This window comes from Sprattus sprattus (assembly GCF_963457725.1).
Source record: "Sprattus sprattus genome assembly, chromosome: 3".
Lineage (NCBI taxonomy): Eukaryota > Metazoa > Chordata > Actinopteri > Clupeiformes > Clupeidae > Sprattus > Sprattus sprattus.
Window position 1 is genome coordinate 59,047,942 of NC_137922.1, and position 12,183 is coordinate 59,060,124.

The 12,183-nt window shown below is 44.5% G+C and overlaps 2 protein-coding genes across 2 annotated transcripts in view; both read right to left on the reverse strand.

Moving 5' to 3' along the window:
- Positions 1–1,281: 1,281 nt before the first annotated feature.
- On the reverse strand, positions 1,282–5,520 carry LOC308361549 (cytochrome P450 26B1-like; the record flags this gene model as incomplete). The annotated part of the gene is made up of 6 exons (XM_080833923.1): positions 1,282–1,632; positions 3,527–3,946; positions 4,125–4,277; positions 4,429–4,707; positions 4,793–5,017; positions 5,317–5,520. The coding sequence occupies 6 exons, from the start codon at positions 5,518–5,520 to the stop codon at positions 1,282–1,284; spliced, it is 1,632 nt and encodes a 543-aa protein (XP_080690049.1).
- A 1,338-nt stretch (positions 5,521–6,858) lies between these two features.
- Positions 6,859–12,183, reverse strand: part of exoc6 (exocyst complex component 6) — an 81,119-nt gene continuing 75,794 nt past the window's right edge. Inside the window, exons 21-22 of the mRNA XM_080835651.1 lie at positions 10,008–10,120; positions 6,859–8,565 (exon numbers count right to left, since the gene is read on the reverse strand). Coding sequence (XP_080691777.1) covers positions 8,433–8,565; positions 10,008–10,120 — 246 coding nt within the window. The 3' untranslated portion in view covers positions 6,859–8,432. The remainder of the gene's footprint in view (positions 8,566–10,007; positions 10,121–12,183) is intronic.

Below are 12,183 nucleotides of genomic sequence, written 5' to 3' on the forward strand. Positions count from 1 at the left end.
CTCATCTGTCAGTGAATGATTTCTGGATGGCTAAATCATGGCATTATATCACAGCACATGCAATGATTTGTTTGTATTGGCTTCTGTCATCATTTATTCACGCACAATTAACCCACCACACACTCGAATACATCACAGAAAACCCCCAATTAAATAAAGGGCATTTAAGAGTTTATGTTCTTCTGGTCTTAAAACATTTCCAATGCAGTTTTAACTAAACTCTTGTCTCTTTTACTGAAGAAAATATAAGCAATCTTTTCATATTCATTTCTCTAATTTATGCAAATATTCTTTTAAGCACCATAAAAAGCTTGCTATAAAAAAGTATAAATGTGTAACTGAATTTGAAAATGAATACATACATATACATATTTACACATACACATCACAGATCATAAAAAGAGCTTTCAATTTGTACAGACCATACAGGTCAAGCATTTCTTTAAAGCAGTGTCACTTTCTTAGTTCTTTCTTTTCTTTTTTTCTTCACTTTCTCTTTCTTCAAACTTCCTGTTTTCGATCTACCATTGTCTGGTCCTTCTCAAATGCTTGTTTTTGCAATCCTTCAGTAATATATTTAACTAGAGGATTCAATTCACTTCTTAACTTAAGTAATGTACAGTTGATTCTTTGTTTTGTTTGTTACACGCCTTGTGTACTGTTGTCATTTGTTGTTGTTGTTTACTTGAATGTTTCCTCTACATTCTCCTTCCTCTCTCATGAGGGATTGGACCTCTTCTGGCTGTAAACCATGTTTGTTTCTATAGTAGAGGAACTGTACACCACTAACTGTCTGTCTGCATGTACAGAAACCCAAGACTATTGGGTCTCGGCCCTGTCAATCATCCTTTCCTTGACATGTTTCTTTCATACAGAAACACAGTTATTGTTTGTGTGTTTGCTTATCGTATGTTGACAGAAACACAGTTATTGTTTGTGTGTTTGCTCATCGTATGTTGACAGAAACACAGTTATTGTTTGTGTGTTTGCTCATCGTATGCTGACAGAAACACAGTTATTGTTGTGTTTTTGCTTATATGCTTACAACAAAACACAGTTATTGTTTGTGTGTTTGCTTATCATATGCTGACTGAAACACAGTTACTTTTTGTGTGTTTGCTTATCATATGCTTACAGAAACACAGTTATTGTTTGTGTGTTTGCTTATCATATGCTTACAGAAACACTGTTATTGTGTGTGTGTTTGCGTTTCATATTCTGACAGAAACACAGTTATTGTTTGTGTGTATTATTATTGTTTGTGTGTGTGTGGGGTCTGTCTCAGGGGTGCTTGTAGTTGAAGTGAACGTGGAAGCCGTTGACGGGGTGGACGACGGGGACCGTCTGCATCCTGGGCGGCCTCTTGGCGGCCATCTTCCAGTCGGTGGTGCCCAGCAGCTCCACGGCGAGGGTTTTGATGATCACCTGCGCCAGCTCCTTCCCGACGCAGCCCCGCACGCCCCCGCCGAAGGGCACGTAGCTGAAGCGCCCGCCCTTGCCCTTGCCCGCCTCGTCTCGCTCGGCTCCGAAGCGCTCCGGGTCGAACAGCTCCGGGCACTGGAACACCGGAGCGGTCTCGTGCGTGTCACGGATGCTGTACATGACGCTCCAGCCTTTAGGGATCTGGAAGCCCTGGAGAGAGAGAACATGGGGATGTGAGAGAGAGAAAGAGAGGGAGGGAGAGGGAGAGAGAGAGAGAGCGAGAGAGAGAGGGAGAGAGATAGAGAGGGAGGGAGAGGGTGAGGGAGAGAGAGGGTGAGGGAGAGAGGGAGAGAGTGTGAGAGAGAGAGAGGGAGAGGGAGAGAGAGAACATGGGGATGTGGCCAAATTGAGAGAGAGGGAGAGAGAGGGTGAGGGAGAGAGGGAGAGAGAGAGAGAGTGTGAGAGAGAGAGGGAGAGAGAGAGAGAGTGTGAGAGAGAGAGAGGGAGAGGGAGAGAGAGGGTGAGGGAGAGAGAGGGAGAGAGAGAGAGAGTGTGAGAGAGAGAGGGAGAGAGAGAGAGAGTGTGAGAGAGAGAGAGGGAGAGGGAGAGAGAGAGAGGGTGAGAGAGAGAGAGGGAGAGGGAGAGAGGGTGAGAGAGAGAGAGTGTGTGAGAGAGAGGGAGAGAGAGAGAGAGTGTGTGAGAGAGAGAGGGAGAGGGAGAGAGGGTGAGAGAGAGAGAGTGTGTGAGAGAGAGGGAGAGGGTGAGAGAGAGAGGGAGAGAGAGGGTGAGGGAGAGAGAGAGGAAGAGAGAGAGAGAGAGGGTGAGGGAGAGAGAGAGGGTGAGGGAGAGAGAGAGAGGGTGAGAGAGAAAGGGAGAGAGAGAGAGAGGGAGAGAGAAAGGGAGATAGAGAGAGGGAGGGAGAGAGAGGGAGAGGGAGAGAGAGAGGGTGAGGGAGAGAGAGGGTGAGGGAGAGAGAGAGAGGGTGAGAGAGAAAGGGAGAGGGAGAGAGGGTGAGAGAGAGAGAGAGTGTGTGAGAGAGAGGGAGAGGGTGAGAGAGAGAGGGAGAGAGAGGGTGAGGGAGAGAGAGAGGAAGAGAGAGAGAGAGGGTGAGGGAGAGAGAGAGGGTGAGGGAGAGAGAGAGGGTGAGAGAGAAAGGGAGAGAGAGAGAGAGGGAGAGAGAAAGGGAGATAGAGAGAGGGAGGGAGAGAGAGAGAGAGGGAGAGGGAGAGAGAGAGAGAGGGTGAGGGAGAGAGAGGGTGAGGGAGAGAGAGAGAGGGTGAGAGAGAAAGGGAGAGAGAGAGAGAGGGAGAGAGAGAGATAACATGGGGATGGGGCCAAATGGTATGTTTTGTGTTTATGAGGCAGGGCTCTAATATGTACCTGTTACCCCTCAGGATTAATAAAGTATCCATCTATCTATCTATCTATCTATCTATCTATCTATCTATCTATCCATCTATCTATCTATATGTCTATCTACAAAATCCTGGCATGCTCCTGATGTATAGAAATAGACATTATTATCGCTTAACTTTATTACCTGTGAACTGTGTGAAAGTAATCATTTCAGAGCCACCTTTCTCAACAACCTTGGGGTTAGTACTAACCTAGTTCAAATTCCTTTGACACCTTGTTACCTGAGATGGTTGACTGGGATATGAATGTTTACAAACGAGGTAGGGGTTGTGGGGGGTTGATGCAGCAAGACACTGCTTTAAAAGAAGTTGCAGAACAACTACATTTAATCTTAGACTCTGCATTATAATATTTTCTATTTCTAAATACCATTTTTAATGTCAGTAAACGATGAGTTTGGATGACTCTGTATGAGAAACTGACAAGAGTTGCGAAGAACAGCTGCAGAAATAAAAGTCACGGAAAGCAATAAAGACCGCCAGTGGATGACTCCAAAAGTCACAGCTTATCACTACGTATTCCAAGAAAGAGGTAGCAACGAGCAGAGTCAGATAAGCACACTGATTAACCTGGACTTATTCCAGATGTTACAAAACTGTCCTTATGCCGTACACACACTATTTTATGGTGGCTTTTCATAATGACCGTGTTTACTATCTTGTGAAGATAGTTGCGTTTGTATACTTACATCCAGTTCAAACGTCTTCAGAACGGTCCTGTAACCGCCGGAAACAGGTGGGAGAAGTCGCAGGACTTCTTTTACGACACAGTCTAAATACCGCATCCGGCTTAGTTTCTCCAATGTCAGGTGGGGTAGATGATACCTTGGTCCAACTTTGGTCCCGTTTTGTTTTTGGACAGTGGCAGCAGTGTTGTGATGCTCTGCTGGAGTAGACTCTTGTTTACAGTTCTTGTTCCTTTCCACTGAGTGTGCTGGTGACAGACGGGGGGCAGTCACTCTACTGATAGTGTGCCCGAGTTCCGATGACTCAATTTCCGCCCGGGATTTCTGGGCTACGGCGGGGTGCAGGAGCAAGAGCAGGATGAGTGACGTAGAGGCACTGGCTGTGGTGGCGTGTGCGGCAAAAATGAGTTCTACCGCAGTTTCCTAGAAAACACACACACACACACACACACACGCAGATAACGAATGCACACGTATTATATAATTTTAGATTAGATTAGATTAGATTCAACTTTATTGTCATTGCAAAGAGTTCAAGTACTGGGGCAACGAAATGCAGTATTGCACAAAATACACACTGCAACAAATAAGGAAACCATACCTTCAGCTCTTGGAGAGTTACGTCGTAATGGTTTTCTTTGGCACTACCCAAGATATAATCAAAAGCGTCGTTATATCCATCCCATTGTTTCTGCAGCTTTTCCTCAATCAATTTCTCCATAAAGTTATGGAGGGTATCTCTGGCCTTTATACCCTTTAATAAAAATATACAACGTCAGCGATCAGATCACGATCAGATAAAAATACTCATACTGTAAACTTGACAGAGGAAATAATACAACACTGTTATAAGGTCCTTTATACCGCAATCGGCTAAGGTTTTTTTTTTTTTTCTCTTTACTCACTTTACGGAGACCACTGAAAGACACGTCAATGGGGAGCGAGAATAGGTTATCTGTTAGTTGCTCAAACGTTTTGGAAAGGTAATCCATCTGAGTGTCCGCCGCCGCATCCAGACCCAGAAGCACCTGCACCGCGATCCGGAAGGTCAGCATCTTGGTTGCGGCGTAGACGTCAATAGAACCGGGCTCTGAGCACCACTTGGCGACTTCTCTTTTGATGACATCTTGTAAGCGGGGGATATACGTTTCAAACGCGGCGTGGCTGAACGCTTGTGCGAGGATCTAAGCAGATGACAAAACGTGGAATGGTGAACATTTTAAATTTGAGATCGACACTGATAAAATCTTAATTCTGCGAGCTTCTTACCTTTCGTTTGCGCTTGTGGAGCTCACCGACAGAGTTGGCCAAAGTGTTCGGACCGAGGATGATGCGTGTGCTCTGCGGCCATTGGGTGGACACTAGGGTATGTTCGCCCATTAGAATCTTGCGAATGTTCTCTGCTCCGGTCACGCGAATGACTGGTTTCCCCAAGAGATGCGTTTTAAAAACACTGCCGTACTTCTCACGCCGTGTCACGTGAAAATTTGAACCCTGCGGAGACATATTTTAATCTTAAAATTATTTTTGCAGTGTTTGCAGTAGGATCAGAACACGAGTAAAAAGAACAAACGTGTGCGTAAGGTGCATTTCATATCGTATGTACGCCTCTTCTCAAACGTCTTTCCAATTCCAGGGAATTTGACAGCTGATAAATTGACAGTTGGCTCCTTGCACCGTATAGTAGCATTGCCAAGACACTGCCTACCTAGTAGACTGCGTAAATCACTTTACAAAATATAACACATGCGTTTAGGTTACTGCGCGCAACTTTACGCACACGGGAACGTTACCTGGAAGAGCCAGTCGAGTGTTTCCCCGACTACGGGCCACCCCATGGAACCCTTAGGGATTGGTAAGTCGCTGTCTCGGTCCCTGGTGATGGACCATCGCAGAGTCCATAGCTGCTGCGATATGGTAACGAGCAGCACAATTGACAGGCAAGACGCGATGGCAGTGGCGAAGAAGGACAGGGTTCCAAGTTCGAACAGAATCATCTTCGAGGTTCCAAAAGGCAGAATTTGAAATAGTGAATATTATCCCTTGTTTTGGGGAGACGGGACAGAAGGCAGTTGTCTTAGAATCTCTCACGGTGCCCTTACAATGCCTGCAGATATCATACATTGCAAAAATGGTTATCACCGTCAAAAAAGCAACAGCGTACATTTCTGGTAAAACCATGTATCACGTAGTCTCCAAATGTAGCACCTGTGTGCGCACATATTTTATTATCCATCTTGCAAAAAAAAACTCAACAGCATTGACTTACTGTGTATTGACGAGTTTTTTCCGCAAACAATATTCATCTGCCTGTCTCTGGACTGAGCCACAGATGCGTTGGAGAGGTCATGATCCTACTGCTCTTTATAAATAAGTTGCCATTTATGATGATCCACCTTCGTTGATGACGTAGGGTGTTTTGGGAAGAGGGCTCGTTAGAGTCAAGTTTGTTGCCATTCATTGTCACGAGGACATCGAGAGCGACAGGGCGGTCTGAAGTTATTAAAGACTGAATAGGAAATCCATTAACACACACACACACACACACACACACACACACACACACACACACACACACACACACACACACACACACACACACACACACACACACACACACACACACACACACACAACCCACCGACAGACGGGCAAGGCTATGCACACACGCACGCCATTCAGACCTTTTTACGCACGACTTCCGCTCCTTGCGTGGAACTAATTGAGAAGATCCGAGTGAATGTTCTTTAGCTGATGCACACATTGTCTGGCTGCTTAGATCACTTTCTTCCTATTTCGATGATAGATCAAGTCGGCATGCAGATTTTATAGTTTAATAGAAACTCATCGATGCGTTTTTTAAATGAATGTCCCGAACGCCATTAGAGACACAACAAGCACAAGTTTGTAGGTTGAGGTTCGCACCTTATTTGATACAAATTCCACTCCACAGTGGCTGAGAGGATGTTGGAAAATGGTTGGCTGCTGTGGTGGTCGCCATGGTGATCCTCGGTAACCTGCTTGTCATCGCCGCCCAACAAATAATATCAATTAACTGAATCACGCGACCCTTCACCATTATCCGCAAACAACATTCGTGACACTAAACTCCTATACATGGAAAACTCAAAGGACAAAATAAGTCTGATCTCTGTGTTGTGGCGCCAGGAATTATTGCCTTATGTAACTGGATGTAGTTCACCACTTTTTCCACTCAGCCGTATTGGTAGGCTTACAGGCAAAGCGCTATTGTGTGTGATTATATCACGATGACAAAGAGCAAACCAATAAAGTGATCACATTTTATTATAGCACACAAATAAAAACAGATGGGATCTTGGGAATATAGCAGTCAATTGGGGGAGAAGAGGGGACCGGGAGGGGGAGGAGGAGGAGGAGGAGGAATTATCGTAGGTTCATGGCGAGGATGCAGTTACGGCGGGTAGCCGTTTTAAATGTCCCGGAGCGCGCTCTTACATCGATGGCTTCACACAGGAATGTTGAAATGTTGAATGGATGAGTCGTATTTGTTGCAGCTGCGCAGAGCCAACCGAGGGGGCGCAGGTCTAGCAACTCCCTTCTCATTGCATACGGTGAACTTGTGTCTGTTCAATTTAAGTACAATTTCAAACTCTACTTACATATTTAGCATAGGGAGATGCGTTTACTTAATCATCTCGTAAAATTGCTGCAGAATTCACATTCTTCTGCATTCCTTTTTCTTTTTTTAACAAAATAGGTGGTATATACAAATGACATTTTAATTACACAAGCATCTATTTAAAATTAAAATAAAAAAAAACTAACTTAAATAATTCAGTGCAAAAAAAACGCCTGTTGAAAGCAATTCAGAGCAGAATCCAATCACACAACTGTTTGCAAAAGAGTCCTTTCCCTATAGGCAATGGATGCTTAACGAGACGGCAAACAGACCAGTTATTGTTCGTCACCGTCTCCCGTAAGCACCGGCTTCTAAAGCATCACAACCCAAAAGATTCCGTGTCACCCTGAGGCAAATAAAAACCAAAGAAAATTCTAAGTAGCATTTTGGGATGCCAGCAAACCGCATCGTTGTGACAGAAAAAATAGACCCTTTTTCCAAACGGTTCCTACTAGGATGAATTATATGTGAATTATACTTAAAGGTCTCTTGCTCTTTTGAACAACCAATCAACCAACCAACCAAAAAAAAAAAAGCTCCTCATGCATTTTTGGCTCATCAAACGTTTCAAAGCCAAATTAGTTTCAAGCCAGTCCAGCAGGACGAGAACTGCTGTAGTGTTAAATATATACTGAAATATATTTACATTAAAACTACATCTGCATGTGGTGTATATGTATGTGCGGCTCTGTGTGTGTGTGGCTGTGTGTGTGTGTGTGTGTGTGCGTGTGTGTGTGTCAGAGAGAGACAGGGAGAGAGAGAGAGAGAGACCAAGAGAGGTCTGCAGGAACCTCAGTCTCATTTGTTGGACTTCATCACTTCTCTTCAAACTTCTCCTCAGCATCTCCATACCTGCCAAACACACCACCGACTGTGGTGATACAATCATTATACTTTTACAATATACAAAAACCAAAAAAAAACAACATAAACAATATCTCTCAATCGTTAAAAATACGATTTCTCCACACAAAAGAAAAAAAAGAAATGAATATAATATTAATTTCACTGCTCAGAACACAGCCTTCAGGTGCTTTTCCCCCCTCAGCAAACTGACTTTTTCTGGGTACTCTTCTTCTTCACATCTCCTCATTCTCCATATGTACAGGTTTCCTTCCAGTCAGGTACACAGAAGTTTGTGTTTTCGAGGGGCTGAGCGGAGGATGGTGCTTGGGGGGGTTGGGGGGTCGGTGTGTTTGTGGCAGGAGGGGGGGGGCTTGGGGGGGGGACAGGGGGTGTTCGGGGGCCTTAGGAGTGCTGGGACATTCCGTTGACTAAACTCCGAAGCTGCTTCACCACCGTCTCAATCAGCCTCTGTTTGTCTCGGTCATTCTTGCGGAACTGGGAGAAGATGTTGTTCTTCTTACTGGTGTCCTTCATTCTGCAGCAGAGAAGGTGAAGGAGAGAGAGGGAGGGAGGGAGAGAGAGAGGGAGAGAAAGAGAGGGAGGGAGAGACAGAGAGGGAGGGAGAGAAAGAGAGGGAGAGAGAGAGGGAGGAAGAGAGAGAGAGGGAGGGAGGGAGACAGAGAGGGAGCGTAGGATGAGAGAAAGAAAGATACCAGGAGAGTTAGAGCGAGAGAGTTGATCACTGTACGCACTCTGAAGCTATAAACTAAGTATGCTGTCGGTGACTGGCGGGGAGATGCAGTAAGAGTGGACCATCCACACACAAACACACACACACACACACACACACACACACACACAACCACACACACAACCACACACACACACACACCCACGCACACACACACACACACGCACACACACACACTTATTCTGATACATAGTTACACACACACACACAACAGAGGAGAGGGGTGCAGAGGGGTGAACCAAAGAGGCAGAACTGAAGTCCAGATGACGTGGGAGAATGATGTGTCTGGACCGCGAGGCTAGGAATGAAGTCTAAGAGTACAGGCCAATGACGACCAGCTCAGCGAGGATGGATTCATACACTAGATGACCACTAGGTGAGATGGGATGACTAGTTGACTGGGAAACACTGTACATACCCCCGGTTGACTCTGCATAGAGTGAGCAGTTGGAAAGAAAAGAGAGAGAGAGTTTTGGGCTTAAGCAGACAGGATTGACACGGTTGTGACCCCTTACATTTACATTTACATTTAGTCATTTAGCAGAACTTTTTGTCCAAAGCAACGTACAAGGGAGAGAACAGTCAAGCTAAGAGCAATACAAACCTGGTGTAACAATAAATACTACTTTACATAAGAAATAGAAAAACGACATAGAAAGAAAAAGAAGTGCAGTAATGTAACTGCTGAAGTGCAAGTTAAGCTCTAGTCAAGGTGCCAGTTAGGAAGGGAGGAGCTCTCTGAAGAGTTGGGTCTTCAAAAGCTTCTTGAAGGCAGAGAGGGACGACCCTGCTCTGGTAGTACTAGGCAGTTCGTTCCACCAACGTGGAACTACAAATGAGAATACGTTTAACCTTACGTTTAACCACCATGATATCATAGAGAATTATCCACAGTAACTCATCAATCATCAACGTCTGATAGATTATTGATAATATGTATTAACAAGATTCATTTGATACCTCGTACTCAGTTGATAATCTGTTTTAAACATGTTTCACGTTGTCCGTGTTCTTCACAGTATTTTGTTTACAGTGTTACATGGGCGGTGAATAAAATGCCATGACTACACATTTTTCTTTACGTGTACGTACATTACGTTTACACAGCATATATGCTATATTACAGTGAAGCAAGGCCAGACCAAAACCACGGAGCATTAGTCAGTCATCAAGCACTCTTTGGTTAAATGTGATGGTGTGGGTGAGTGTCGTGGTGGGATACTAACTTCTCCAGGAGGGCCAGCGCGGTCGAGGGGTTGACCCGCAGGTACTTGGAGCTGGGCTGGCCGTAGTCAGCCAGGTACGTGGACCAGTCCCACACCATGAACAGGTCCAGGAGCTGAGGAAGAGGAGGAGGAGAGCAGAACTGGGTCAGCAGCAGTAACACACACACACACACACACAAGCTCTTCAACAGCAGTAACACACACACACTTACTCTGACACATAGTTACACAAACAAACCTCTTCAGCAGCAGTAACACACACACACACACACACACACACACACACACACAAGCTCTTCAGGGGTACAAGCCATTTCTTTATTGATTGATTCCCGAGAGATCAGAATTTATTTATGAATTCCTGATTTCAAAAGCAGTGTTTGATATCACATGTATTCAAGATGAACCTGAAACCCTTATTCAAAGTGAAATCCGCAGCACCACTAAAATAAAAAAACAAAGACATGTATCGCATCAGTGGGCAGTTCAGGCCAAAAGAGTTTATCTGTGGGCTTATGTGGAATCAAATGTTCTGGTTTTAATAGAATAGAATAGAATAGAAAAATACATTATCGTAATTGTTTTCTCATACAATACAATTTGGAGCACTGCTCCTGACGATGCTACAAGGGACAACATATAACACAACGACAACAACAACAACATATAAGAAAACAATTAGTACAAATAATAGTATAAATACGTTTTGCATAAATAAGTTTTGCAGTGAAGTGACAACATTGTCTGGTGTCGGCAGACAGGAGGAGAGACTGGGTCTGGTGTGGCAGGACAGAGGCCGTGATCCAAGCGGTGTGTGTGTGTGGAAGAGAGAGAGTGTGTGTGTGTGTGGCAGGACAGAGGCCGTGATCCAAGCGGGGCTGATTTTACAACGCTGGCAGTAATGCAAGGCACTTCAGCTGCTGCTAGGCCGTAAGATACACAGCTGACGTATATGGTGTGTGTGTGTGTGTGTGTGTGTGGAAGAGAGAGAGAGTGTGTGTGTGTGTGTGTGTGTTTGAGTGTGTAGGTTATGGGGGAGCCCTGTGAGCAGGGGGGTACTTAAAATGCAGAAGGGGTTTGGAGAAATCTCCTGATGACCTTTGGATAACCCGCAGCAAGGCTGATGCCGCTCTGCATATCAGCAGGAGCTAAGTGTGCTAACACAAACCATTCACGGGGAACGGCTTACTAGCAACCATATCAGCAGGAGCTAACTGTGCTAACACAAACCATTCACGGGGAACAGCTTACTAGCAACCATATCAGCAGGAGCTAACTGCTAACACAAACCATTCATGGGGAACGGCTTAATAGCAGCCACATCAGCAGGGGCTAACGATGCTAACACAAACCATTCATGGGGAACGCCCATTAGCCACCACATCAGCAGGAGCTAACGATGCTAACTGTGCTAACACAAACCATTCATGGGGAACAGCCCACTAGCCACCAGCTACCACACTACCTTCCAACCTGTTATATTATTCTGTCTTCCAACCTGTTGTTATATTATTCAGTCTTCAGGCCTCTGAAGGAAGGGTATAGAAGGAAGGGTGGCCTTTGGGCGGGGAAACATAGCTAGGGAAAATATTTAACAGGGTAGGGCGGAATCTATGAAGCAGCACTATGGTTTCGACTGAGCTAAATGCCAGGCAGAAGGGTTTTATTACTTTTATTATGATTTTTATATTTTAAGGTTCCGATACGATGTTGACCATTATTTAATTGCTCCTGCTGCTTGCTTTTATTGATTTTATGTAAAGCACTTTGAATTGCAACTCTTGTACGAAATGTGCTCTATAAATAAAGTCTTACTTACTTAATTACTTACTTCCAGTCTGTCTGCTAACTATTTCAGGACTGCCTGCCATTCACCCCCTCATTATGTAGTGTATTAAAGTGCAAGGGTTCAGACACGTGTGACAGAAAGTTCATCTGGAGGCCAGATATATTCACTTATCTCTATCCCTCTCTATCTCAAAACACATGTTACAAAATATAATTCAGCACATGATGAATTAATATCTATATATCTATATCTATATATATATATATATGATAAACTTTTACCTGCTATTTTTCTCCTATGTAGCTTATTGTCTGACTATCCTTTTTCTAGCCTAGTGTCAGGTTTATTTACATAACCACTTCTTTGGGTTCTTTCCTCTTCAGGTCT